Source organism: Tursiops truncatus, chromosome 10 (assembly GCF_011762595.2).
Source record: "Tursiops truncatus isolate mTurTru1 chromosome 10, mTurTru1.mat.Y, whole genome shotgun sequence".
NCBI lineage: Eukaryota > Metazoa > Chordata > Mammalia > Artiodactyla > Delphinidae > Tursiops > Tursiops truncatus.
In genome coordinates, this window is record NC_047043.1 from 55,668,718 (window position 1) to 55,695,619 (window position 26,902).

The 26,902-nt window shown below is 40.7% G+C and overlaps 1 protein-coding gene and 1 long non-coding RNA gene across 4 annotated transcripts in view; one reads left to right on the forward strand and one right to left on the reverse strand.

Annotated features, from left to right (window-relative positions):
- LOC141279757 (uncharacterized) overlaps positions 1 to 7,294 on the forward strand; it is a 29,973-nt gene extending 22,679 nt beyond the window's left edge. For all 3 annotated transcript variants that reach the window (XM_073811035.1, XM_073811033.1, XM_073811034.1), the window contains 2 exons: positions 5,448 to 5,637; positions 6,767 to 7,294. In XM_073811035.1, the coding sequence (XP_073667136.1) occupies positions 5,448 to 5,488 (41 nt within the window). In that variant the 3' untranslated portion in view covers positions 5,489 to 5,637; positions 6,767 to 7,294. The remainder of the gene's footprint in view (positions 1 to 5,447; positions 5,638 to 6,766) is intronic.
- Positions 1 to 26,902, reverse strand: part of LOC109552003 (uncharacterized) — a 74,565-nt gene that overhangs the window by 8,443 nt on the left and 39,220 nt on the right. The gene's annotated exons all lie outside the window — the stretch shown is intronic.

Here is a 26,902-nt window from a genome sequence, read left to right on the forward strand (position 1 = left end):
CATATATATTCTGTCTACGAGAGACCCACCTCAGACCTAGAGACACAGACTGAAAAGGCGATGGAAAAAGATATTCCATGCAAATGGACACCAGAAGAAAGCTGGAGTAGCAATTCTCATGTCAGACAAAATAGACTTTAAAATAAAGATTATTAAAAGAGACAAAGAAGGACACTACATAATGATCAAGGGATCAATCCAAGAAGAAGATATAACAATTGTAAATATTTATGCACCCAACATAGGAGCACCTCAATACATAAGGCAAATACTAACAGCCATAAAAGGGGAAATTGACAGTAACACATTCATAGTAGGGGACTTTAACACCCCACTTTCACCAATGGACAGATCATCCAAAATGAAAATAAATAAGGAAACACAAGCTTTAAATGATACATTAAACAAGATGGGCTTAATTGATATTTATAGGACATTCCATCCAAAAACAACAGAATACACATTTTTCTCAAGTGCTCATGGAACATTCTCCAGGAGAGATCATATCTTGGGTCAGAAATCAAGCCTTGGTAAATTTAAGAAAATTGAAATTGTATCAAGTATCTTTTCCGACCACAACATTATGAGACTAGATATTACAGGAAAAGATCTGTAAAAAATACAAACACATGGAGGCTAAACAATACACTACTTAATAACGAAGTGATCACTGAAGAAATCAAAGAAGAAATCAAAAAATACCTAGAAACAAATGACAATGGAGACACGACGACCCAAAAGCTAGGGGATGCAGGAAAAGCAGTTCTAAGAGGGAAGTTTATAGCAATACAATCCTACCTTAAGAAACAGGAAACATCTCGAATAAACAACCTAACCTTGCACCTAAAGCAATTAGAGAAAGAAGAACAAAAAACCCCAAAGTTAGCAGAAGGAAAGAAATCATAAAGATCAGATCAGAAATACATGGCAAAGAAATGAAGGAAATAGCAAAGATCAATAAAACTAAAAGCTGGTTCTTTGAGAAGATAAACAAAATTGATAAACCATTAGCCAGACTTATCAAGAAAAAAAGGGAGAGGACTCAAATCAGTAGAATTAGAAATGAAACAGGAGAAGTAACAACTGACACTGCAGAAATACAAAAGATCATGAGAGATTACTACAGGCAACTCTATGCCAATAAAATGGACAACCTGGAAGCAATGGACAAATTCTTAGAAAGGCACAACCTGCCAAGACTGAATCAGGAAGAAATAGAAAATATGAACAGACCAATCACAAGCACTGAAATTGAAACTGTGATTAAAAATCTTCCAACAAACAAAAGCCCAGGACCAGATGCCTTCACAGGCAAATTCTATCAAACATTTAGAGAAGAGCTATCACCTATCCTTCTCAAATTTTTCCAAAATATAGCAGAGGGAGGAAGACTCCCCAACTCATTCTACGAGGGCACCATCACCCTGATACCAAAACCAGACAAGGATGTCACAAAGAAAGAAAACTACAGGCCAATATCACTGATGAACATAGATGCAAAAATCCACAACAAAATACTAGCAAACAGAATCCAGCAGCACATTAAACAGATCATGATCACCATGATCAAGTGGGGTTTATTCCAGGAATGCAAGGATTCTTCAATATACACAAATCAATCAACGTGATACACCATATTAACAAATTGAAGGAGAAAAACCATATGATCATCTCAATTGATGCAGAGAAAGCTTTTGACAAAATTCAACACCCATTTATGATAAAAACCCTGCAGTAAGTAGGCATAGAGGGAACTTTCCTCAACATAATAAAGGCCATATATGACAAACCCACAGCCAACATTGTTCTCAATGGTAAAAAACTGAAAGCATTTCCACTAAGATCAGGAACAAGACAAGGTTGCCCACTCTCACCACTCTTATTCAACATAGTTTTGGAAGTTTTATCCACAGCAGTCAGAGAAGCAAAGGAAATAAAAGGAATCCAAATTGGAAAAGAAGAAGTAAAGCTGTCACTGTTTGCAGATGACATGATACTATACATAAAGAATCCTAAAGATGCTACCAGAAAACTACTAGAGCTAATCAGTGAATCTGGTAAAGTAGCAGGATACAAAATTAATGCACAGAAATCTCTGACATTCCTATATACTAAGGATGAAAAATCTGCAAGTGAAATCAAGAAAACACTCCCATTTACCATTGCAACAAAAAGAATAATATATCTAGGAATAAACCTACCTAAGGAGACAAAAGACCTGTATGCAGAAAATTATAAGACACTAATGAAAGAAATTAAAGATGATACAAATAGATGGAGAGATATACCATGTTCTTGGATTGGAAGAATCAACATTGTGAAAATGACTCTACTACCCAAAACAATCTACAGATTCAATGCAATCCCTATCAAACTACCACTGGCATTTTTCACAGAACTAGAACAAAAAATTTCACAATTTATATGGAAACACAAAAGACCCCGAATAGCCAAAGCAATCTTGAGAATGAAAAACGGAGCTGGAGGAATCAGACTCCCTGACTTCAGACTGCACTACAAAGCTACAGTAATCAAGACAGTCTGGTACTGGCACAAAAACAGAAAGATAGATCAATGGAACAGGATAGAAAGCCCAGAGATAAACCCACACACATATGGTCACCTTATCTTTGATAAAGGAGGCAGGAATGTACAGTGGAGAAAAGACAGCCTCTTCAATAAGTGGTGCTGGGAAAACTGGACAGCTACATGTAAAAGAATGCAATTAGAACACTCCTTAACACCATACACAAATATAAGCTCAAAAGGGATTAAAGACCTAAATGTAAGGCTTGAAACTATCAAACCCTTAGAGGAAAACATAGGCAGAACACTCTATGACATAAATCACAGCAAGATCCTTTTTGACTCACTTCCTAGAGAAATGGAAATAAAACCAAAAATAAACAAATGGGACCTAATGAAACTTAAAAGCTTTTGCACAGCAAAGGAAACCATAAAGAAGACCGAAAGACAACCCTCAGAATGGGAGAAAATATTTGCAAATGAAGCAACTGACAAAGGATTAATCTCCAAAATTTACAAACAGCTCATGCAGCTCAATAACAAAAAAACAAACAACCCAATCCAAAAATGGGCAGAAGACCTAAACAGACATTTCTCCAAAGAAGATATACAGACTGCCAACAAACACATGAAAGAATGCTCAACATCATTAATCATTAGAGAAATGCAAATCAGAACTACAATGAGATATCATCTCACACCAGTCAGAATGGCCATCATCAAAAAATCTAGAAACAATAAATGCTGGAGAGGGTGTGGAGAAAAGGGAACACTCTTGCACTGCTGGTGGGAATGTGAATTGGTTCAGCCACTATGGAGAACAGTATGGAGGTTCCTTAAAAAACTACAAATAGAACTACCATATGACCCAGCAATCCCACTACTGGGCATATACCCTGAGAAAACCATAATTCAAAAAGAGTCATGTACCAAAATGTTCATTGCAGCTCTATTTACAATAGTCCGGAGATGGAAACAACCTAAGTGCCCATCATCGGATGAATGGATAAAGAAGATGTGGCACATATATACAATGGAATATTACTCAGCCATAAAAAGAAACAAAATTGAGCTATTTGTAATGAGGTGGATAGACCTAGAGTCTGTCATACACAGTGAAGTAAGTCAGAAAGAAAAAGACAAATACCGTATGCTAACACATATATATGGAATTTAAGAAAAAAAAATGTCATGAAGAACCTAGGGTAAGGCAGGAATAAAGACGCAGACCTCCTAGAGAACGGACTTGAGGTTATGGGGAGGGGGAAGGGTGAGCTGTGACGGGGCGAGAGAGAGTCATGGACATATACACACTAACAAACATAGTAAGGTAGATAGCTAGTGGGAAGCAGCCGCATGGCACAGGGATATTGGCTCGGTGCTTTGTGACAGCCTGGAGGGGTGGGATAGGGAGGGTGGGAGGGAGGGAGACGCAAGAGGGAAGAGATATGGGAACATATGTATATGTATAACTGATTCACTTTGTTATAAAGCAGAAACTAACACACCATTGTAAAGCAATTATACCCCAATAAAGATGTTAAAAAAAATCTATAAACAATAAATGCTGTAGAGGGTGTGGAGAAAAGGGAACACTCTTGCACTGCTGGTGGGAATGTGAATTGGTACAGCCACTATGGAGAACAGTATGGAGGTTCCTTAAAAAACTACAAATAGAACTACCATATGACCCAGCAATCCTACTACTGGACATATACCCTGAGAAAACCATAATTCAAAAAGAGTCATGTACCAAAATGTTCATTGCAGCTCTATTTACAGTAGCCTGGAGATGGAAACAACCTAAGTGTCCATCAATGGATGAATGGATAAAGAAGATGTGGCACATATATACAATGGAATATTACTCAGCCATAAAAAGAAATGAAATTGAGCTATTTGTAATGAGGTGGATAGACCTAGAGTCTGTCATACAGAGTGAAGTAAGTCAGAAAGAGAAAGACAAATACCGTATGCTAACACATATACATGGAATTTAAGAAAAAAAAATGTCATGAAGAACCTAGGGGTAAGACAGGAATAAAGACACAGACCTACTAGAAAATGGACTTGAGGATATGGTGAGCAGGAAGGGTAAGCTGTGACAAAGTGAGAGAGAGGCATGGACATATATACACTACCAAATGTAAGGTAGATAGCTAGTGGGAAGCAGCCGCATAGCACAGGGATATCAGCTTGGTGCTTTGTGACCGCCTGGAGGGGTGGGTAGGGAGGGTGGGAGGGAGGGAGACGCAAGAGGGAAGAGATATGGGAACATATGTATAAGTGATTCACTTTGTTAATAAAGCAGAAACTAACCATTGTAAAGCAATTATACTCCAATAAAGATGTAAAAAAAAAAAAAGGAAATTAAAAGTGAAAAAAAAAGTTTGATCTGAGATTACTAATGAAGAGTTCCACTGCAGCCAATATAAATGAGCCTATATGAGCAATTACATTTATATGAATAATCTGGCCATGTATATTGAAACCAGACATATTTTGAACAAATCAGCCTTAATTTGGCTGGACTTAGTAAAAAATGAGGATAATCTAGAGAGAAAAATTATGTTTCAATAGTATAGCTTTGTGGATATTGAAGTTTTGTATTTATTGAGGCTTTGTATTTATTATCTATGTCCAAGATGGCTCCTTATTGCTGTTACCTTATTATAAAGTTTAATTGAACTAGTAAAAGAATATCCTAAGCTTGTTTCTAAAGCCAATCATGGTAATCTATATCTTTGGATGAAGATCAGATGCCCTGTGACCTACAACTAAGAGATTATGCACACTGGAAAAGATATTATTTAAAGGACTGTCAGCAAACTAAATAAAAAAACCCTTAAAAGATACTCTTAACTATGATATGTACCACAAAACTGAAGGGAATTGACTCGATTTCTTATTTCCCATTTAAGAAGGGCCTCTGCATTTGAATGTCTATAGAAAAGACTGCTAACTCCAAACGACACCCACATCAGGATGAAAAGAAGACAACAGCAGTGGAAGACAGCTGACATAAAAATCTGGACCAGGCCCGTAAGAACCATCCAACTAATTCAGACTGCACTGTTTATCAAATGTTTGTCTTCCTATCAAAACGGAAAGGTATTGTTTTACTTCTAACCATATTTTTGACCCCAGTGTTCAGCATGAAAAAAAAAATTCTCTAGTGAAGTTGTAACAGAGTATAAATATTCATAACATGTATCCATGCTTGTTTTAAGTGTATTGCTAAACGTGTACAATGCTTGTGTGACAATTAAGTACAAATGATAAACTGTATACCCTGCAAAGCATTTTCCTATTCACATACCTGTGAGCCTGTTCATGATATCTGATGAGTTTTCCCCCAACATGGAGAACTAAGCAAAAAAAAAAAAAAAAAAAGGCATAGGACCAAGGGACATAAATGGACCCAGAGCAGGCAACTGGGCGACCACTCTGGCAACGTTGGAAAAACATATTGATTATCAATCAATGGGTCTATTTTGGGTCTATTAAACATGCATTGTACATCTGCTTTAGCCATTAAAAAAACAAAATGAAATAACTGTGGTTCAGACGTCCAAAATGGAACTAGGTGGCCAGTATGGATGTGGGTTCAGACATGTTCCTATACTACTGCAAACTTGAATTCTCTAAACTTTATCAGACTTAAGAACACCATCAGCCGTTTTCAAAACAATATCTGATGGCAGCTGCCAACTGCAACCTTATCCTCTCAAGGTCTTGTAACTATGAAACCTTTTTCCTACTTTAAAAATAGTAATAGCAAATGAGACAGCTCAAGCTATAGCCTCCCAGCAAAAGCCTCCTTGGTTACTAAATATCTGTAAAAAGGAAGCACTCCAAAACTTATTTTCCTGGTTGCCATCTGAAATAGGATTATTTTGAAGAATACTACAAAGGTGTATTTTAACCATTATCTGCATTGTAATATGTCTAATAATTTTCAAATGTTTGTCTAGGTGCTATGACAAAGCAATCAGAGAGGTAATATTTTCTTAATACAAAATATTGATGCTAAGCTTCGAATTCGAGATTATTTCCAACTCTGTGTCCATTCCCCAAATTAGTCAGGACTATGCCCCACATCAGCAGGAAGTAATCAGAGCGGTTGTCACCCCATTCCCACAGAGAAGGGGAAAATTGAAACAGAGATGGACTGACACTGAGTTCTGCCAAGTTTATGATTAACCTCTCAATCTAAAACATCCCCTTTCATGTTCTGCAGCTATCCCTTCTCAACTGAGGAATATCAAAGAAAAAGGGGGATTGAAACCATGTACAAGCACCTGTGTCCTTCTCTTTGAGGAATAACGCTGACTCAAGAGTCAGTGATTGGGAAATGTGAAGATGTAGAAACAAACAATAGCAGATGGGCTGGGGAACTGGTAAGAATTTATAATTCTGTCAAGTAGCAGAATCACCCAAGTTAGAGTTTTCTGAAAGATATAAAGGCCTGACACGCATTCCTGAGTTCTTTGTACAGGAAGCAGTCCCCTCCAGATGAAAACTACTGACAGCAAGAACATAGACCCCAGACTGGATGAAAACCAAAGGTTAATGAAGTTTGAAATTTCACCTCGATGCCAACCAATCTGAGAATTTGCCATGAGGTGATCATGCTCTGCTTCTTAAACACTATAAAACTACTCACTACCCCCTCCAGGGTGGGCCACAGACTCTTGAGGGCATTAGACTGCTGTGGCCTCCTTTGCCTGACAAAGCAATAAAAGCTACACTTTTCTACTTCACACAACACTCTGTCTCCGCCTTCCTATTTGGTACGGGTGATGAGAGGCGAAGTTTCAGCAACAATATGATCATCTCAAGGTCCATCTGTGTTGCTGCAAGTGGCATTATTTCATTCTTTTTATGGCTGAATAATACTCCATGGTCTATACATACCAAAACTTATTTATCCATTCATCTATGAACATCGGGTTCCTTCCGTGTCTTTGCTATTGTAAATACTGCTGCAATGGATGTTGGGGTGCATGGGTCTTTTTGAATACGGGTTTTCTCTGGATATACCACAAGGAGTGGGATTGCCAGATCATCTGGTAGCTTTTTGTAGATCTTTAAGGAACCTCCATACTGTTCTCTATAGTGGCTGTTACCAGTTGCCATTCCCACCAGTAGCTTAGGAGGGTTCCCTTTTCTCCACGCCATCTCCAGCTATTATAGTTTGTAGACTTTTGGATAATGGCCATTGTGACTGGTGCAAGGTGAGACCTCGTTGCAGTTTTGATTTGTGTTCCTCTAATAATTAGTCATGTTGAGCATCTTGGCATGTGCTTTTTTTTTTTAAACAGTATGAGTGAAAGTTACCTCTTGAAATTGGCTTTGTGACATTCTGCCCTGATTTGAATGTTTTTTGGATTGCTTACCACAGGACATTTCTTGAGGGCAGGAGTCATTTACAGCCCCCCAGGCCTTGTGAATATGAACATGTGCCCATGAGCACCAGATTTAAAGTTGTTGTTTCAGGAACCAGCCACAAGGCGGCAGCATTTTCTCATATCCAGCTCTGGTTACTCCTGCAACAACCACCTTAGAGAAAGTTGTGTTCCCCAGTTGTAACTTTGAGTGGTATGTGCTAGAACCAACACCCAAGGGAGTGTCCCTGGTGTCCAGTGGTTAAGACTCTTCGCTTCCAATGCAGGAGGTGTGGGTTGGATCCCTGGTCAGGGAACTAGGATCCCACAAGCCCCAGGGTAAAAAAAAAAAAAAAAAAAAAGAAATTCCAGGGGGTTGTGTCTTATAACCTCTTCCCCCTAACCTTCTTGCCCAGGTCAGAACCCAACCCTTGGAGAACCACTCTGCTGAGGGTGCTGTCCTCCGGAGGTGGGGCGACTGTGAAGAAGGAGGATGGAGGTGGGAACCTTCCCAGCAGGAGACGTGGAGACCAGGTAACTTTTTAAAGCTCTTGCAACCCAGAGAGTCTACCCTCCTTTGGGTGCACTGGGCTTGGTTTAGCTGTAGGAGTGCAGGCCTGGATCTGGAGATGATGGTCCCATGCACAGGGGACCAGGCACTTCTGGTCCAAGGAGGGCTCATTTCCTGGCACATCCTTCCCAGCACCAAGTGCCTTAGACAGTCCAGGCCTTGGGACCGAAGCCTACCAAGGCTCCAGGGATGTGACACCAGCTTGGGTCAGTGAGGCCTGAGGTGATCATATGAGGCATTTCTTAGTTTTAGGGGTTTTTTTTAATTTAATTTTTATTTTCTAGTGGAGTATAGTTGATTTACAGTGTTGTGTTTTCTTAGGTGTTTGGCAATGTGATTCAGTTACAGATAGACATATATCTGTTCTCTTTCCGATTCCTTTCCCATATAGGTTATTAAAGAGTGTTGAGTAGAGTTCCCTGTGCTATACAGAATGTCCTTGTTGATTATCTATTTTATATATATTGGGGTTTATGTGCTAATCCCAACCTCCTCATTTATCCCTTCTGCCACCTTTCCCCTTTGGTAACCGTATGTTTGTTTTCTAAGTCTGTGAGTTTGTTTCTGTTTTGTAAATGACTTCATTTGTATCAATTTTTGGTTTCCTCCTGTAAGTGATATCATGTGATCTTTGTCTTTCCCTTTCTGGCTTACTTCACTGAGTCTGATCATCTCTAGGTCCATCTGTGTTGCTGTAGGTGGCATTATTTCATTCTTCTTAATGCCTGAGTAATACTCCATTGTCTATATGTACCACATCTTCTTTATCCATTCATCTGTTGGTGAACATTTTCACTGCTTCAATGTCTTGGCTATTGTAGATCCTACTGTAGTGGACGTTGCAGTGTGTGGGTCTTTTCTAATATGGGTTTTCTCTGGATATACCCCTATGAGTGGGATTGCCGGATCATCTGGTACCTTTATTTGTAGTTTTTTTAAGGAACCTCCATACTGTTCTTTATACTGGCTGTTACCAGTTTCCTTTCCAACAAGATTGTGCCAAGATTTAAAACTAGTGCTTTCAGGCACTCAGTATTCACCAGGACTACAGGGATGTAAATGACTCCTGCCCTCAAGAAATGTCCTTCTGTAGGTAATCAAAAAACAATACAAAGATTGCAAATTTTCAAGAAGGCAATTGCAGCAGCCAAATTTTACTCACACTGTTTAAAGAAAGGTCATGAAAAGATACTCAACATCGGTAATTGTTAGAGACGTCCAAATCAAAACTACAACGAGGTATCACGTCGCAACAGGCCGCATGATTATCATAAAAATGTCTACAAACAATTAATGCTGCAGAGGGCGTGAAGAATAGAGATCCCTCCTACACTTTGGTGAGATTTTAAAGTGGTAACAGACACTACGGAGACCAGTATGGAGGTTCCTTAAATACTGAAAACAGAGCTACTATACAGTCAAGGAATCCCACTCCTTGGCATATATCCAGAAAAAACCATAATTCAAAAACACACATGCAGGCTTCCCTGGTGGCGCAGTGGTTGAGAGTCCGCCTGCTGATGCAGGGGACATGGGTTCGTGCCCCGGTCTGGGAAGATCCCACCTGCCGCGGAGCAGCTGGGCCCGTGAGCCATGGCCGCTGAGCCTGCGCGTCTGGAGGCTGTGCTCCTCAATGGGAAAGGCCACAACAGTGAGAGGCCTGCGTACCACAAAAAAAAAAAAAAAAAAAAAAACAAGAAAAACCATACATGCACCCCAAGTTTCACTGCAGCACTATTTACAATAGCCAAGACATGGAAGCAACCAAATTGTCCATAGTCAGATGAATGGATAAAGAAGAAGTGGTAGATAGAAACAATGGGATATTAGTCATGAAAAGGATGAAATAATGCCACTTGCAGCCACATGGATGGACCCAGAGGTGATCACACTAAGTGAAGTAAGTCTGTTGCAACAAAAATAGAAATGAGGTTTTTCCTCTCCTGTTAACAAGGAAAAGAAAGCGAACAGTGAACAGGCTAGAGGAGAAACATAAACTGGCCTGAAAGAGGTAATCAATCCTAGTTTCACTTTAACTATCACTCATCTGTAGTGTCTGTAACTAGATTTGGTTTTCACAAAGCTAACCTCTAACACTCTCTGACGCTATGTGAATTACATCCTGCACCTATCACTCCTTAACTCTGTTTGAATTATATCTTGCCCCTAACATACTCTGTGTTTACACTCCCTGCACTCCCCTGTAGCAAATCACCCCTTGTAGCATTCTGCATTTCAGGACGGAGGTTGCAGGCCGATAAGTTAGAGACGAACGGACCCAATTACCGGGTTGCCTGACGCTAGCTGTGACTGTTTTGAAATAATGCAGAAAGAAGAAAAATGCGAGACCTTCACCACTTTCATCCTTATCACCTACCCCAGACTTTGAGCCTCACCTATAGGACTTCCCCTTATGCCCAGGGAAGGGGGTCACAGTTCTTGAGGTGTTAGTGTGCTATATTTTCCCCTTTCCCTGTCAAAGATAAAGCTATTTTTCTTTTTCTCCAAAACTCTGTCTCCATATTTCTGTTCGGCATTGGTGCACAGAGAGCCAAGATTTTGGCATCAAATCCAAGAGAGAAAGATAAATATATGATATCACTTACAGGTGGAATCTAAAAATTGATACCAAGGAAGTAATTTACAAAAGAAACAGACTCACAGACTTAGAAAACACACTTATGTTTACCACAGGGGAAAGGTAGGGGAAAGGGATAAATTAGAGGTTGGGATTAACATATATATACTAATATGTATAAAACAGATAATCAACAAGGACCTACTGTATAGCATAGGAAATTCTACTCAACACTCTGTAATAACCTATATGGGAACAGAATCCAAAACAGAACAAATATATGTCTATGTATAACTGAATCAAGTTGCTGAACACCTGAAAAAACGCAACATTGTAAATCAACTATACTCCACTAGAAAATAAAAATTAAAAAAAAAAAACTAAAACAAAGAAATGCCTCATATCACTTCAGGCCTCGCTGACCCAAGCTGATGTCACACCTCTGGAATCTCGGCAGGCTTTGATCCCAAGGCCTGGACTGTCCAGGGACTCGGGGCTGGGAAGGATGTGCCAGGAAATGAGCCTTCCTTGGACCAGGAGTGCCTGGTCTCCCGTGCATGGAACCATCATCTCCAGATCCAGGCCTGCACTCCTACAGCTAAACCAAGCCCAGTGCACCCAAAGGAGGGTAGACTCTCTGGGCTGCAAGAGCTTTGAAAAGTTACCTGGTCTCCACGTCTCCTGCTGGGAAGGTTCCCACCTCCATCCTCCTCCTTTACAGTCGCCCCACCTCCAGAGGACAGCACCCTCAGTAGAGCGATTTTCAGGGGTTGGCATTTGTCCCGGGGTGAAGGGTAAGGGGGAAGAAGTAATGAGACAGCATCACTTGCGTGTTTCTTTTGGCACATTCACTCCAATTTACAACCCAGAAACACGACGTTCACTAAGGCTCTGGTTGCCCGAGTTCCCAGAGTGGGGCATGAAGAAATCCTGCTGCCTTATGGCCATTTCCCGTAACAGCAACATTAAAACCAGTGGTCTTGGGCACTTAATAGTCACAAGGCCTATGGGGCTGTAAATAACATCTGTCCTCTAGAAATATCCAGGGGTAGGATGGGATCAAGATGGCAGGGGAGTAGGACGTGATGCTCAGCAGAGCTCAGCTTCTCCCCAAAGATACATCAAACATACATCCATGTGTGAAACAACTCTCAGAGAACATCTACTTGAACAGTATCAGAAGATCTCAGACTTCCAAAAGGGCAAGAAAATCTCCAGGTAACAGGGTAGGGTAGAAGAGAGAGAGAGACAGAGACAGAGAGAGACAGAGAGAGAGACAGAGAGAGAGAGACAGAGAGAGAGAGAGACAGAGAGAGAGAGAGAGAAGGAAAATCAGGACAGGACCTGTGCCTCTGGGAGGGAGCTGTGAAAGTGGAAAGGTTTCCACACACTGGGAAGTCCCCTCACTGGCAAGGACAGAGGGGGAGTTTTTGCCTCAGAGCAGAGTGCAGCAACAGGTGTTTGGAGCGCAAAGTGGAGAGAGACCTGCACACATGTTCAGTACTGCCTGGCTCTCCACAGCCTGAGACACTTGTCTGCTTGCCCACTGGGACGGGTGGGGGCTAGGTGCTGAGGCTCGAGCTTCAGATGTCAGACCCGGAGGAGAGGACGGGTTGGCTGCGTGGAGACAGCCTGAGGGGGCTAGGATGCAGTGTGCCACAACTGAGGGAGTTGGGGAAGAAGCCTGGGCCCATCAGAGAGGCAAGACACCATTGTTGGGAGGGGGGGCCCGCCATAGGAGCTCCTTCTCTGCCCACTCACAGGCAGCAGGGCACTGCCTACCGCCTCTCAAGCTCCAGTGGGGGGCATGAGCCGTGGCTGCCATCTTGGACTCCAGAATGGGCCTGGACTGCTGCCACCACCACCACGGAGGGTGCTGTGAGCGGGTGCAGGTCACTGCCCTCACCCTCCCAGGAGCCTGTTCAGCCCACTGCCAAGGATCCCACGATCTGGGGCCAACTTTCCCAGGAGTGTGCATGGTCCACCACCACTGCTGATGGCCCTGCAACCTGGCGCCGACCACTGCCCCCACATCCAAGAGGCCGCACGACCCACCTCCACCACCTAGGGCCCCAAGATCCAGGGTGATCTTCTCCAGGGGCCTGCAACCCACCGCTGCTGCCGCAGAGGGACCCATGACTAGAAGCCAGCCACTGCCCCTGCCTTCCTGGGAGTCTGTGCAAGCCATGCACCTGCACACCTGCACACCCCCTATCAAGGGGGTAGCGGCCAGCACACACTGAGGTAAGAGACGGCAAGCATCCAAACCAAAAGCAGCCCTCCTGCCAATAAAAAAGTTAAACCCACACAAGCTACACAGGGATGGCCCCGCATATAAACAGCCCTCCAAGACTACAATAGATACTTGTTTTCCTAAACTCACAGACTAAGAGAAATAGAACCACAGAGCCGAAATAAAGAAGCAGACGATCCACTCTCAGCTAAAAAAACCAAGAAAATTCCCCTGAAGGAACAAACAATGAAACAGACCTCTTCAGTCTAATAGACACTGATTTCAAAAGAGAGGTAATGAAAATACTGAAGGAATTAAGAAAGGCTATGGACAGAAATTCAGATTATTGTAAAAAGGAACTAGAAACTATAAGGAGGAGCCAAGAAAAATTAGAAAATTCATTTCCCGAAATGAAAGCTGAGCTCAAGGCAGTGAATAGCAGAATGAATAATGTGGAAGAAAGAATAAGTGATCTGGAACATAGAATAATGGAAATTACCCAATCAGAAGAGCAGACAAAAAGCCAAAGGAAAAAAAATAGCAATATAAGAGACCTATGGGATAATATAAAGCAGGCCAATCTACATGTTATAGGGATTCCAGATGGAGAAGAAAGAGAAAAGGGGATTGAAGATGTATTTGAAGAAATTATGGCTGAAAAGTTCCCAAACCTAAAGAAGGAAACAGATATCCAGATACAGGAAGCACAGAGGGTCCCAAACAAGATGAACCCAAACAGACCTACACCAAGATATAATAAAAATGGCAAAAGTTAAAGAGAGGATTCTAAAGTCAGCAAGAGAAAAACAAAGAGTTCTTTACAAGGGAACCCCCATGAGTCTATCAGCTGATTTCTCTACAGAAACACTGCAGACAAGAAGGGAGTGACAAAATATATTCTAAGTCTTGAAAGAGAAAAATATGCAATCTAGAATACCCAGCAAGATTTTCATTTGGAATAGGAGGAGAAATAAAGAATTTCTCAAACAAGCAAAAACTAAAAGAATACAGCAATACTAAACCTATCCTAAAAGAAATACTGAAAGGTCATTTCTAAATAGAAAAGATGCAAGAAGAAATAGGAAGGAGAAAACCACAATTGGAAAGTAAATCATTTAAATTAGCCAGTATACGGATCAAAAAGAAAAACAAAACAACAAAACCTATTTGTGAAAGCAATGATAAACACAAGGAACAGCAAAAGGATAAACATGAAGATGTAAAAAGGGACATCAAAATCATAAAATGTGGGGAAGGAGAATAAGAAAATGCTGTTTTTTTTTTTTTTTTTTAGAATGTGTTTAAGCCTATATGACTGTCAGTCTAAAGCAAGCATATATAGCAAGGGGTTAACAATACTTGAAAAACAGGGCAACCACAAATCAAGAACATACAATAGATTCACAAAAACCAAAAACAAGAGAACATAAGCATAAAATAAAAGGAAATCATCAAACCACAAAAAGAAAACAGGAAAAGAAAGGAATGAAGAAGAAATAAAGAATCAACTGGAAAACAAGGTTTGAAATGGCAATAAATACATATGTATCAATAATTACCTTAAATGTCAATGGAGGGCTTCCCTGCTTTGCAGTTGTTGAGAATCCGCCTGCCAATGCAGCGTACACAGATTTGAACCCTGGTCCAGGAAGATCCCACATGCCGCGGAGCAACTAAGCCTGTATGGCACAACTACTGAAGCCACGCGCCTAGAGCCCATGCTCTGCAACAAGAGAAGCCACCGCAATGAGAAGCCCATGCACTGCAATGAAGAGCAGCCCCCACTCACTGCAACTAGAAGAAAACCCATGCACAGCAACAAAGACCCAACACAGCCAAAAATAAATAAATAAAAACATTAAAAAAAACACTAAGGAAATCTGAATAAAGTATGAACTTTAAAAAAAAATGTCAACAGACTGAGTGCTCCAATCAAAAGACACAGAGTGGCAGACCGGATTAAAAAAAAACACAAGAGCTTACAGTATGCTGCCTACAAGAGACCCACCTTAGGGCAAAGGACACACATAGATTGAAAATGAGGGTATGGAAAAAGGTATTTCATGCAAACAGAAATGACAAGAAAGCAGGAGCTGCAAGACTCGTATCAGACAAAATAGACTTTAAAGCAAAGGCTATAAAGAAAGATAAAGAAGGACACTATATAATGATAAAAGGATCAATACAAGAAGAGGATTTTATGCTCATCAACATATATGCACCTAATATAGGAGCACCCAAATACATAAAACAAATACTAACAGACATAAAAGGAGAAATTGACAGGAATACAATAATAGTAGATTTTAACACCCCACTCACATCAATGGACAGATCTTCTAGAGAGAAAATAAGGAAACAGAGATCCTAAATGATACAATAGAATAGTTAGACTTAATTGATATTTTCAGGACATTACATTAAAAAAAATCAGACTACACATTCTTTTCAAGTGCACATGGAACATTCTCTAGAATTGACCACATACTATGGCATAAAACTAACTTCAACAAATTTAAGAGTATAGGAATTATTTCAAGCATCTTATTTGACCACAGTGGCATGAAACTAGAAATCAACCACAGGAAAAGAAATGAGAAAAAAACAATTACATGGAGACTAAGTAACATGCTACTAAAAAACCAACTGGTCAATGACAAAATCAAAAAGGAAATTTAAAAAATACCTTGAGACAGACAACAGTGAAAACACAACCATACAAAATCTATGGGATGCAGCAAAAGCAGTTCTTAGAGGGAAGTTCATAGCAATACAGGCCTTTGTCAAAAAAACAAGAAAAATCTCAAGTAAACAACCTAACCTACCACCTAAAAGAATTAGAAAAAGAATAACAATACCTAAAGTCAGCAGAAAGAAGGAAATAATAAAGATCAGGGTGAAGATAAATAAAATAAATATTTAAAAAACAACAGAAAAAATCAACAAAACCAAGAGCTGGTTCTTTGAAAGGGTAAACAAAATTGACAAACCTCTGGCTAGGCTCACCAAGAAGAAAAGAGAGAGAACCCAAATAAACAAAATAAGAAGTGAAAAAGAGGTGACAGTTTGCACATGGAAAATAAAGTGAGCACTTCAACCACGTGTGGCGCATGACTCAAACTGCCTGCCCACGTGGAACATTCCAGAGGCAGAGCCTCCAAGGCACACAGACCCACCTGTGGCTCTGGGAGGTTGCATCCCCTCCCACTCCCTACCTGTAGGTCCTTCCTGGCCAGCAGGGCTGATGCTGTAGAGCAGGTGGCGCTCATTCCAGGCTGATGGGCGCACATGGAACCCATGTTTCACAGTCAGTTTTTGTGCTTGATTTTGAGAATGGAATTATGGGGATTTTTTCTTTTTAATGTATCTTAATTGACGTCTGTCAGTGTTTATGGCGCTGCCTCCAGGCTTTTAGATCCCTAGTTAGCTGGACGGGGAGGCATTTTGGTCACCAGTTCACTCTTGTGCTTTGATGTTTTCCTGTCTTTCTATCCCCCTCTGTTCCCAAGAGCAAAGATTAATTTAAAGGCAAAGATGGAGTCACTGTAAACTAACCTGTCCTCATTTACACCTTCCTTTTCTTTTCCAGTGCAGAAATTAAAATAAGTATAAAGCAAAAAAATAACGCCACAAAAACAAAAAAAACAAACCACTGTGCTTCCTTGGTGGTGCAGTGGTTAAGAATCCACCTGCCAATGCAGGGGACACGGGTTCAATCCCTAGTCCAGGAAGATCCCATATGCTGCAGAGCAACTAAGCCCGTGCACCACAACTACTGAGCCTGCATTCTAGAGCCTACGAGCCACGACTGCTGAGCCCGAGTGCCACAACTACTGAAGCCAGTGTGCCTAGAGCCCATGCTCCACAACAAGAGAAGCCACCACAATGAGAAGCCCATGCACCCCAACGAAGAGTAGCCCCCACTCGCTGCAACTAGAGAAAGCCCACATGCAGCAACGAAGACCCAATGTAGCCAAAAATAAATTAATTAAATAAATTTAAAAAGAAAACATTACAGGCCAATATCTTTGATGAATATAGATGGAAAAATTCTCAACAAAATATTAGCAAACTGAATCCAACAACACATAAAAAAGATCATACACCACGACCAAGTGGGATTCATCCCAGGTTCACTAGGATGGTTCAGCATACACAAATCAATCAATGTAATACACCACATTAACAAAAGAAAAGTCAAAAACCACATTATCATCTCAATAGGTGCAGAAAAAGCACTTGACAAAATTCAACATCCATTCATGATAAAAACCCTTACCAAAGTGGGAATAGAGTGAACATATCTCAACATAATAAAAGCCATTTGTGACAAACCCACAGCCAATATCATACTGAACAGTGAAAAGCTGAAAGCCTTCCCCCTGAAATCTGGAACAAGACAAGGATGCCCACTCTCACCACTTCTCCTCAACATAGTATTGGAAGTTCTAGCCACAGCAATCAGACAAGAGAAATAAATAAAATGTATCCAAATTGGAAGGAAAGAGGTAAAACCATCAGATGACATGATACTATATACAGAAAACCCTAAGGACTCCACATAAAAGCTACTAAATCTAATAAATTAATTCAGCAAAGTAGAAGGATACAACATTAACATTTGGAAATCATTTGCATTCCTTTACACTAACAATGAAATATCAGGAAGGGAATGTAACAAAATAATACCTTCTAAAATCACACCAAAAAACCCCCCACAAAACCTAGGAATAAACCTGACCAAGGAGGTGAAAGACTTATATGCTGAGAACTATAAAACGTTAATAAAGAATATTAAAGAGGATTCAAAGAAATGGAAAGATAATCCCATGCTCTTGGATTAGAAGATGTATAAAGATGATGTGGTATGTATACACAATAGACTATTACTCAGCCATTAAAAAAGAATCAAATTCTGCCACTTGCAGCAACATGGATGGACCTAGAATGTATTATATAGTACCTTAGTGAAATAAGTTAGAGAAAGAAAAATACTCTATGTTCTCACTTACACATGGAATCTAAAAAATGCAAGAAAGGAATGTATGTAACAAAATAGCTATAGACTCACAGAGAACAAATTAGTGGTTACTGGTGGGGAGAGGGAAGCGGGGAGGGAGAGAGAATAGTTTGTTTCTCTTAATCCAATACCCCTATGTAGAAAATAAACAAGGATATATTGTACAGCACAGGAAAATATAGCCATTATTTTGCAATAACTTTAAGTGGAGCATAATTTATAAAAATATTAAATCAATATGTTGTACCCCTGAGACTAATGTAATATTGTAAATCAACTGTACTCCAGTGGCAGTGACATAAAGCCGCAGATCGCACAGCCATGGGGAGAGGGCTCAGCTTTCAGGCCTGCTTCCCTTGTCATGCAGTCCCTGGGGATCAGATCTGATTTCAGCCCCGCCTCCAAGGGTGGGCAACTTGCTGGCGCCTGTGCACTCCCAGAGCTCATAGAGGTGGCACCAAGAAGGAGGCTGCTATGGTGGTCCTTCCCCTCCCTTCACCTGCCCCTCAACAATGGCGCTTCGCTTCCGTGGCTGGCCTGGGCTTCTTCCGCGCACACCCCCGCTTGGGCACATACTATACTCCAGCCCCTTCAGGCTGTCTCCGTGCAGCCAACCCCGGTCCTCTCCCCTGGTCTGTCCTCTGAAGCCCAAGTTTCAGCACCCAGCCCCCGCACATACCAGCAGGCATGATTCTTGGGCTAAGAACTGCACAAAGTAGCACAGATCCTCTGTGCAGGTCTCTGTTTTGTCTGCTGCAAACTGGCTGCTGCGCCCTCCTCCTAGTCTCTGCAGTTCCCTTTCTGTCCCAGCTGATCTCCGCACCAGTGAAGGGGCTTCCCAGGGTGAGGGAACATTTCCTCTTTCACAGCTCCCTCCCAGGGGTGCAGGTCCTGTTTTCTTCCTTTCTTTTTTCTTTTATCCTATCTCATTATGTGGAGATCTTTCTTGCACTTCTGGATGTCTGAGATCTTCTGCTAGTGTTCAGTAGGTATTGTGTGAGGATTGTTCCACATGTAGATGTATTTTTGATGTACTCAATATTTGCAGGACAAGGTGAACTCCACGTCCTTCTATTCCACCATCTTGATTCAATCCCTGTATGATTTTTTTGCCCTTTTTCTTCTACTACAGGAAATCAAATGATCAGTGCCTGAAGAAGACTGACTAGAGGCCCAAGGACACAGCAAATATCAAGGTCATCACACAAACATCAGCCCCACAGCACCCTAAAGCCCAGAACCTAAAGAAGCAGAAGAGGGGACAAACTGCCTTAAAAAGGACATTAAGTCATGTATACTTCCTGCAAGAGTGTATCAGAGAGCTTGTTTCCACCGATATTGACAAGAGACGCTACAAAGGCAGTTTAAGTTTCCAATATAATAGGGAAAAAACCGTTACATTGGCATTGTATTGTATTTTCCCCGACTATCTTTGAGGTTGGGTGCCTCTTCATATGTAACATGATCATTTTTATTTCTCTTTCAGTGAAATTTAATTTCACAGGTTCCAAATATTTTTATTTGGTCACTTCTATTTTTTGTCTTGAGAGGCCGTTCAAATATACTTTATATTTGTGGTGTCTTCTCCCACAGCATCCTTCCAAGCCAATTACTGTCCACCCAGTCACTAAAAAATCTGTCAAGGAACTTGTTTTCACACGTCACCCACCACTCAAGACACCTGATATGAGGGCCATCTGCCTCGAACAGCCTTACATCAAGAACTCTGTACTGAGCTCTTTGCTCTCAACTTGTGGACCAGATAAAGGACAGGATGAGGGTATCATTATTACCTCACAACCTGCACCCAAGCACATTGGTCAGTGCTCAACCATCATTGCCAAGGTGACAGACAACAGGCCTGGGATCTTCTCCTATGATGTCCCCAGCTTGCCACCAAGACATCTGGTCCGGACCATGTCATTAACCACAAGGCACAACTCAGGTGTCCTGAAGTAGCCTCAGTGTGTGGACCAGAGCCTGTCAAACATAAAGGTGACCAGGACTCCAAACTCAGGCCCCAGGCAAGAGATCTTCCCAGGTCTCCATCCAGTTTTGCTAGAACCTCCCCCCTCCACCCTATCCGCTACTCTACCCCCAATAAAGTAAGACTCAGGTCCCTATTTTCCTCTGACGATACTCAGAGACCTGATCTGTGGAATTGTCCATAGTCTTCATCCTCTTCCCAGTACAACTGGACTTGGATACACACAGGCACATCAAATGACCATAAGGCCACCTGCCCCAGTGCTAAGCACTGACTCCCAGCCTCTACCCAACTCACCTCGCCTGAGCCCAATCCAGGCCTGCACTGTCCCCCAACCCCCACCATCTATGCACGTCCCCCCAGAATTGTCTTCATGATGGGACAAGGGATGGGAGAAGGGCTCCAGGTTCAGAACAACTTTCATTTCATCCTCCTGAGAAGCCTGCTCCTACAAGTCAGATGTTTCACATCTTAGAGGAATCTGGGTGATCCTACCCCGTGTCCCAGTCCATGTTCTCCATGAGGACCTTCTGGTCTCCTCCTCTGAGGAGAGTGATCCGCCCCACCCCAAGGCACGGAAGACAGCCTCCAGGCTAACGTGTCTTAGAGGGGACTACTGCAGTAAAAGAAAGAAGAAAAGAGCAGAATTTGTCTCATGAATTAGCACTTCCCCAGGTGTGGTTTATGTACAAATTTCAGAACACCGAATACCATTGAGAGTTTCACAGCCCATTTCATGTAATGTTATGAATGATGTAAATTTAACTTATGTTTTAAATGGAAATTACCAAACTGTCATATAAAGTATTTAGTAAATTAGAAAAATTTTTGTTTGCTAATCCTTTTACAATATATGTCAAGTCATTATGCTGTGCACCTCCAATTTCTACAGTACTGTATGTAGAAATTGCATCTCAATAAAACTGAAAGAAAAATAAAGGAAAATATTAGTAAGTTAATAAGAAACTGAGTCAACACACTGGAAAATATTAAGCTATAATGCCAGTAGGAAGCAATTGATTAGCATTTATTTGTATTCAGTGTGCAGGTAACTGGAATTTGGGAAACTCTGGATAAAATAGACACCTATGTTTTTTAAGCTGAGCCTTTCCTGAAACTAGAATTTTTCTCTCTGAAGGAGTGCTACTAAAACCATAATGGAGGATACTTTCTTCATCTTATAAATTTTGATTATTGAAAATCACTGGAAATTATATTTGGATAGTTTCTTCATGATAATGAAATGTGATATATTATACAGATATTTTCACTTCCAGTCATCTCTTGTAAGGTTTATTGTTTTGTTATTTTGTCACCAAGTTTTATTTACTTCAGTGTAAAGGAGGCCCTTAGTAGTCTCAGTGTACTGTAGTCTGTGTCCCTGAATTGTGTTCCTATTTCAGACTTTTAGGCATAACCCAGGCCTCTGAAACAGAAACTGCCTTTTAACAATATTTTCATGTGACTCACATGCACTTTTTTTTTTTTTTACTAAGTAGGGCAAGTGTACTTATTCTCAATTTGACAGCAAATTTGAATAACATGGTGATATTTTAAAAATACTGATGCCCAGAAATACTAATTTACTGAATGCTTTTAAGTGCTGGGGATGGGAATTTTTAAATGTTTTCTAAGTAATAATGATGTGAGGCAAAGTCTGAGAATTCCTATAGATGAAGAGGTAACAGTTCCCTGACTTGTTCTGGTCTTTTTCCAGCATGGGAAGAAACTCTGACCTGGGTCAAGAAAGTGTGGGTGGTTTTATAGAGAATGGGATTCTACTAGGAGGAGCAAAGAACCTAATCATTTTTCCACGTGAGAATCTGTCTCATGGAAGCTTCTCTCTCTCTCTCGCTAGTACTTCTTCCCTTAATGAGGAAGACTCCTGGTTGAGGCCTCAAGACCAATGAAAAGATGAAAGCAAAGTAAAGGAAGCCCAGGTTGAGTTACTCAATTTGACTTGAATATATTCCAGTGAGGAGTTCCATGAGCATTACGGTTGAATAAGATGTGCCTCCTCATGACCCCCTTCAACAACTTGGCTTCATTCACAGACAAAAGTGTCTTTGTGGGAGCTGTGGGTTCCAGCACCACACACCAAGGGGCCCAGGAGGAGTCTCACCCACCCGTGCACAGGGTAATAGGCATAGGGACCTCAGTCCCAGCTCTGGACTTTGCAGTCAGCTGTTAACTGGCCCCTCTTGGCTATAGTCCAGGGGCACTTGGAAAATACTATTTTAAGCCATCACTCATGAACAAAAGAGCCTTTGTGGATACCCAGGTTTCTAGTAGAGAAGTACTAGCACAATGTTGGAGGAAAAAAAAAAAAGTATGAGTTTGGATGCATTGGACAAAGTAAAGGGAATAGTTTCACTTTACCAACATCACGCCTCCCCCAAGATTGCACAATTTAGGGCCAAGAGATATCTTCCTGGCCCATGATTTCTCCTGCAGGGGCAAGTGAAAGCATGTGAATGAGCATGTAGCTTCTCCAACTGTGTAAGATGCTGCCCAAAAGGCCCGTTGTTTTCTTGCCCCATCCAGAGTGCTGAATTATGAGTTAGTTGTATGACTGGGGGTTGGGAAGAGGTAGCAAATAGGATTCTGGTAAGGCATTAATGTGGTGCAGATTATACTAGCTGTATTCCAGAGTCCATCAAGAAGTCTATCCACTGGGCTTCCCTGGTGGTCCAGTGACTAAGACTCAGTGCTCCCAATGCAGGGGGCCTGGGTTCGATCCCTTGCCAGGGAACTAGATCCCACGTGCCGCAACTAAAGATGCCACATGCCGCAACTAAAAAGATCTCGCATGCTGCAACTAAAAAGATCCCGCATGCTGCAACTAAAAAGATTCCGCATGCTGCAGTGAAGATCTGTGTGCTGCAGCTAAGACCCAGGGCAGATAGATAGATAGATAAATAAATGTTAAAAAAAAAAAGAAGCCCATCCATGAGCCAGTAGGGATGCCTCACCCATAGATCCTCCCAACTGGCCAATGGGCACCCTTGGTGCTCTCCACACCTCACCAACACAGACCCTCATGCTGTGGTCAGTTCACCATGTGTGCTCCCAACCAAGGCACTGAGGGCAAGCTTTGGCAGACAGCTTGAGAACACACACAGAAAGTTGGCTCACATCTGCAGGACAGAGACAGACCATAAATTTCTGCATTAGCACCACCCTTAGGAGAAGAAAAGAGGGGCTGTCAGCACCCAGTCTATTGTGTTGCAAGATCAACAGATGGCACATAAGCTCACGAATTCTGCCAAAAGATGTGATAAGAAGCATGAAACAGGTTTATCCATGAAGGTCTGAGAAAGCCTCAGAATCTCTAATTCTACAGGGCTGATGGAAGTGTTTCTCTCCTGAAAACAAGTAGTAAATGCTGGAGCAGGTGGCTTCTACTTCAGAATTGAAAGCAGCACAAAACCCCAGGAACATTAAAAAAAATCAAAGTAATCTAACACTACTAAAGGATTGCAAAAGTCTGCCGGTTACCAATCCCGAAGACTTAGAAATCTGCAATCTACCTAATAAATAATTTTAAAATACTGTTATAAGAAACCTCAGTGAGCTGTAAGAAAAAAAGACAATTCAATGAAATCAGAAAAAACATGAAGAAAAGAAAAATACAATGGACAAAAATTGTAAAAAAAAAAAAAAAAGAACCAAAAAACATTCTGGAGTTGAAATAAATTTAAAAAAATGCAACAGAAAAATCTATAGCTATGATAGCATTTTAACAAATATGTGGATAAAATGAAGTATACTGTGACATAAAAATATAAAAAGAGAAGGATAAAAGAATGGAACATTTGGACTCTGGGAGGGCTCACGCCAAGGAATACTTCCCAGAACTTCTGCTGCCAGTGTCTTTGTCCTCATGGTGAGACACAGCCACCCTGCCTCTGCAGGAGACCCTCCAACACTGGCAGGGAATAAAATCCAGACTGCTTAGTCTGGCCTTCAAGTCTCTATCTTTCATGAATTCAAGAACTTAACAATCATCGAATCCTCACGTGTGAGAGGTTAGAAAAGAATTCCTAGGTCTCAGACGCAGAAGCAAGAAGAACTACAATCCTGCAGCCTGTGGAACAAAAAACACATTCACAGAAAGATAGACAAGATGAAAAGGCAGAGGGCTATGTACCAGATGAAGGAACAAGATAAAACCCCAGAAAAACAACTAAATGGAGATAGGCAACCTTCCAGAAAAAGAATTCAGAATAATGATAGCAAAGATGATCCAGGACCTCGGAAAAAGAATGGAGGCAAAGATTGAGAAGATGCAAGAAATGTTTAACAAAGATCTAGAAGAATTAAAGAACAAACAAGAGATGAACAATACAATAACTGAAATGAAAACTACACTAGAAGGAACCAATAGCAGAAAAACTGAGGCAGAAGAACGGATAAGTGACCTGGAAGACAGAATGGTGGAATTCACTGCTGTGGAACAGACTCAAGAAAAAAGAATGAAAAGAAATGAAGACAGCCTAAGAGACCTCTGGAACAACATTAAACACAACAACATTCGCATTACAGGGGTCCCAGAAGGAGAAGAGAGAGAGAAAGGACCCAAGAAAATATCTGAAGAGATTATAGTCAAAAACTTCCCTAACATGGGAAAGGAAATAGCCACCCAAGTCCAGGAACCGCAGAGTCCCATACAGGATAAACCCAAGGAGAAATACGCGGAGACACATAGCAATCAAATTGGCAAAAATTAAAGACAAAGAAACATTACTGAAAGCAGCAAGGGAAAAATGACAAATAACATACAAGGGAACTCCCATAAGGTTAACAGCTGATTTCTCAGCAGAAACTCTACAAGCCAGAAGGGAGTTGCATGATATACTTAAAGTGATCAAAGGGAAGAAGCTACAACCAAGATTACTCTACCGTCAAGGATCTCATTCAGATTTGATGGAGAAATCAAAAGCTTTACAGACAAGCAAAAGCTAAGAGAATTCAGCACAACCAAACGAGCTCTACAACAAATGCTAAAGGAACTTCTCTAAGTGGGAAACACAAGAGAAGAAAACAAACCCCAAACAATTAAGAAAATGGTCATAAGAACATACATATCGATAACTACCTTAAATGTGAATGGATTAAATGCTCCAACCAAAAGACACATGCTTGCTGAATGGATACAAAAACAAGACCCATATATATGCTGTCTACAAGAGACCCACTTCAGACCTAGAGACACATACAGACTGGAAGTGAGGGGATGGAAAAAGATATTCCATGCAAATGGAAATCAAAAGAAAGCTGCAGTAGCAATATTCATATCAGATAAAATAGACTTTAAAATAAAGAATGTTACAAGAGACAAGGAAGGACACTACATAATGATCAAGGGATCAATCCAAGAAGAAGATATAACAATTATAAATATATATGCACCCAACATAGGAGCACCTGAATACATAAGGCAACTGCTAACAGCTAGAAAAGAGGAAATCAACAGTAACACAATAATAGTGGGGGACTTTAACACCTCACTTACACCAATGGACAGATCATCCAAACAGAAAATTAATCAGGAAACACAAACGTTAAATGACACAATAGACCAGATAGATCTAATTGATATTTATAGGACATTCCATCCCCAAACAACACATTACACTTTCTTCTCAAGTGCACACAGAACATTCTCCAGGATAGATCACATCTTGGGTCACAAATCAAGCCTCGGTAAATTTAAGAAAATTGCAGTCATATCAAGCATCTTTTCTGACCACAACGGTATGAGATTAGAAATCAATGACAGGGAAAAAAGTGTAAAAATACACAAACACATGGAGGCTAAACAATATGTTACTAAATAACCAAGAGATCACTGAAGAAATCAAAGAGGAAATCAAAAAATACCTAGAGACAAATGACAATGAGAACATGACAATCCAAAACCTATGGGATGTGGCAAAAGCAGTTCTAAGAGGGAAGTTTATAGCTATACAAGCCTCCCTCAAGAAACAAGAAAAATCTCAAATAAACAATCTAATCCTACACCTAAGGAACTAGAGAAAGAAGAACAAACAAAACCCAAAGTTAGCAGATGGAAAGAAATCATAAAGATCACAGCAGAAATAAATGAAATAGAAACAAAGAAAACAACAGCAAAGATCAATAAAACTAAAAGCTGGTTCTTTGAGAAGATAAACAAAATTGATAAACCATTAGCCAGACTCATCAAGAAAAAGAGGGAGGGGACTCAAATCCATAAAATTAGAAATGAAAAAGGAGAAGTTACAACAGACACCGCAGAAATACAAAGCATCCTAAGAGACTACTACAAGCAACTCTATGCCAATAAAATGGACAAATGGAAGAAATGGACAAATTCTTAGAAAGGTATAACCTTCCAAGACTGAATCAGGAAGAAACAGAAAATATGAACAGACCAATCACAAGTAATGAAATTGAAACTGTGATTAAAAATCTTCCAACAAAAAAAAGTCCAGGTCCAGATGGCTTCACAGGTGAATTCTATCAAACATTTATAGAACAGCTAACACCCATCCTTCTCAAACTATTCCAAAAAATTGCAGAGGAAGGAACACTCCCAAACTCATTCTATGAGGCCAC